The 3,166-nt window shown below is 50.7% G+C and overlaps 1 protein-coding gene across 1 annotated transcript in view; it reads right to left on the bottom strand.

Annotated features, from left to right (window-relative positions):
* LOC107214062 (pumilio homolog 1-like) overlaps positions 1 to 3,166 on the bottom strand; it is an 11,520-nt gene that overhangs the window by 2,609 nt on the left and 5,745 nt on the right. The window contains exons 4-6 of the mRNA XM_015649069.1: positions 2,917 to 3,051; positions 1,705 to 1,842; positions 6 to 131 (exon numbers count right to left, since the gene is read on the bottom strand). Coding sequence (XP_015504555.1) covers positions 6 to 131; positions 1,705 to 1,842; positions 2,917 to 3,051 — 399 coding nt within the window. The remainder of the gene's footprint in view (positions 1 to 5; positions 132 to 1,704; positions 1,843 to 2,916; positions 3,052 to 3,166) is intronic.

The following is a 3,166-nucleotide window of genomic DNA, read 5'->3' as shown; positions in this document are numbered from 1 at the left end:
CTGACCTGCACCAGCTGCTCCGTGTGCTGGTGGAGCTCCTCCAGGATGGGCAGGGTCTGCTCGGGCAGGCAGTGCTCCAGGATCCTCTGGATCACCCTGCAGCCGTAGGGGTGCGTGGACAGAGCGAACACCTGGGGACAGGGGACAGCCAGCAAGGTGCCATCAGTCCCTGGCCAGCCCAAAACCCTCCAGGATCCCTGCAGGGAATGCCAGCTCCCAACACCCACCGACATCCCAGGCACAACCTCAGCTTCTCCAGCTGGGAAAACCTCTTGATGCATAAAAAACAAACCCTGGAACAACCAAGCATTGCTGGAAGCTCGGTTATCCTTCCCCAGTAATTCCAGCACTTTGTTTGCCAGCACGGATTTTGAGCTATTTAAGAAATGCTAGGAGCCAGAAAAGTCAAAAATGCCCAGCAAAGGATTTTTCTCAACTGTTTGGATTTGTTTAAATGCCTTAACAGTGCTTAGGAGAAGTGACAACAAAGAATCTTTCTCATTTCTAATGGATTAGCAGATCTGTGGGTGAGAACATGACACATTTTGTTATTGCTGCTCCATTTTCTGTCTGAAGCACAAAGTCCCGTTTGGTTGCTTTGATTTAACAACAGCAGCAAATGCAAGCACTGAAGTTTAAATCAACAGTCACACATTTTTAATAACTGGTGAGTAAACCCTGCAGGGAAACAGGGCTTGGAGTGCAATTAACTGCAGAAAAAAATCATCTGGAGGTGCTAAGTGTAATCTGCCATGTGAAGGTTCAGATAAAACTGGGACAACTGGTCAAGGAACTGTCAGTGCCATCAGCTGAGCTCCCAGAGATGTTTCTGCCTTCCCAAACTCCCAGTGGAAAATCCAACTCTCATCAGGAACAAGCTTCCAGCCAGAATCCTGCTTGTTTTAACCCAACCAACCAAGCCCCACTTCCCCAGCACTGCCAGCTCCTCACATCCCTGGGGCAAATCCTCAAAACTTCAGAGTGCCCCTGCAAAAAGCCAATTAAATTGAGGCTGGGAACACCCAAAAAGCAGCACTTTTGTACCAGGAGCTGAGGCCAGACAAAACTGATACCCAGGACATCAATTCAGGAGAGGACAGCAATAAAAAAGCAAAAAAATGAAGAGAGTCAAGAACAATTGCCCACTTGTAGATGAAATTCCTGCCTTTTCCCTGCTCTGGGGTCCTTGGGAATCAGCATTCCTCACCAGGATCATGATGACACTTTGCATCCCCCATTTTCCTCTCCCCTCAAAGAGAAACCAATCTAAAATCCACATTGTTCACAAATTCTTGGGGTTATCAGGGTCACCTGCCATTAAAAGGGGATCAGCTCTGGGCTCAGAACTTGCTGGATTTTACAAAAGTGCTGAAAATTAAGGAATTGATGAAGCTCAGACTTGACTAAAGCACCTCAGCAGCACAAAGCTCTGCTCACTGGGAAGAGGGATCAGGGAGAGCCTCAGTTTCCCTCAGCACTCACAAATACTCAATATTCCAGGAGAACAGACTTGGCCAAGGAGGTTTTGCTCTGAGAGATCTGCCCAGAAATGACAACAGGGACGTGAGCAAGGAGTTTCTGGGCTGTCTCACGTGGCTGCATCGACCCTGCTGCTGGAGTTGATGATGATGATGATGAAGCTGAGAGTTGCCAATGAAGGCCCAGCCACTCTGGGGCTGTTCCAGGAGCTGGGCAGGAGCTCACCTGGCCCTTGAAGGCATCGATGATGAACTGCAGGGACTGAGGCTGCACACACTCGATGCATTTCTGCACCACGTGGTTCCCGTTCTGGTCCTTGACGCACTTGAGCACGTGCCCGTCCAGCTCCCGAACCATCTCGTTCTACAGGAGACACAGAGCAAACAGAAAGCACCAGCAGCATCCCACAGCTGCCAGGACATGAGCAAACCCTGCCCTGACACCCCCTTAGCAGCCTGGAGCTGCACCCCAAGCCAAACCATCCTGGGGTTGCAGGAGGATGGAGCTCATCCTCTGCCAAGAATCCAAACTGAAGAAATCCTAACAGATTTCCTGTGCACCCCCCGTGTTCCTCTCTGCTCCCCTCAAAGAGAAGCAGATGTAAAGTGCACAAAGTTCATGAACTCTTTGGGTATCAGGGTCACCTGTCACTAAAACAGGGCTCACAACTTGCTGGGGTTTAATGACTGATGTAGCCCACGTGCAGGGCGGAATCTTCACAAACAGAAATGACATTTTAATGCTCTGACAAGATCTGGGTGAGTTCAGTTTTATAACTGAATTTATAACTGAGTTTTGGGAGCTCTGAGGACTCAGAAATGCTGCTCTGGAGGAGACACTGAACCTTGGAGCAGCAGTGATGGGGCCCAGGCACTGCCCTGCTGACACACTTGGCTCAGGCTCAGCCCGAAGGAAAGGAGAGCTCCTAAAACCTTTTCATATTTTTAATTTCATAACCTACATTGAGATTCCTGTTACAACCATCCCCAAGCCTCCCCAAGCCAGCCTGCCCAGCGTATTTTTCATCTCAATTCATTGCTGCTAAAGCCCTTGAGGATGTGCTTTATTAATGAGCTCTGAGTGGGGCTATCAGCCACATCCCTCCCAAGCCAGAACGAGGAGCTCCTCATCCATCTCCCTGCAGGAGTGTGGGATGCTGACCCACATTGCAATAACTCGCTGAATATTAAAGGCAAAACCCTTCAAAGGAATTAAAAATCTCTTCTAATTCACCCTCATTCTCAGTTTTCCCTACACAGAGAAGCAGCCCCATGGGCAGGGCAGGGGAACGAGGAGGTGACAATGACAGGCAAGGTGGCAGGGACACAAAGAACACCACAAACATGCCAGGAACCACACCCAGGGAGCACGGGAGGGACAGGAGGGGACGGCTCAGGAACGTCAAACATCAAGAAGAAAGTTAAAATTGAAACTTACAATTACCTGCTGGTCTGGGGGGATGAACTCCAGGGCCTTCTGGATCACCCTGCAGCCGTACATCTGCAGGGCCAGGGACAGCACGTGGCCACGGATGCGCTCTGCCAGCGCCAGCTTCTGCTCCAGGCTGCCAAACTGGGACAGGACAAAGTCACTGCAGGGACAAACCCCTCCCCTGGCCACTGGCACTGCCCTCCCCCCCTGGGGACAGGATCAAATCCCCTCCCCTGGCCACTGGCACTGCCCTCCC

This window comes from Parus major, chromosome 23 (assembly GCF_001522545.3).
Source record: "Parus major isolate Abel chromosome 23, Parus_major1.1, whole genome shotgun sequence".
Lineage (NCBI taxonomy): Eukaryota > Metazoa > Chordata > Aves > Passeriformes > Paridae > Parus > Parus major.
The sequence above is the reverse complement of the archived record's forward strand: the minus strand, read 5'-3'. Positions and strand labels throughout refer to the sequence as shown.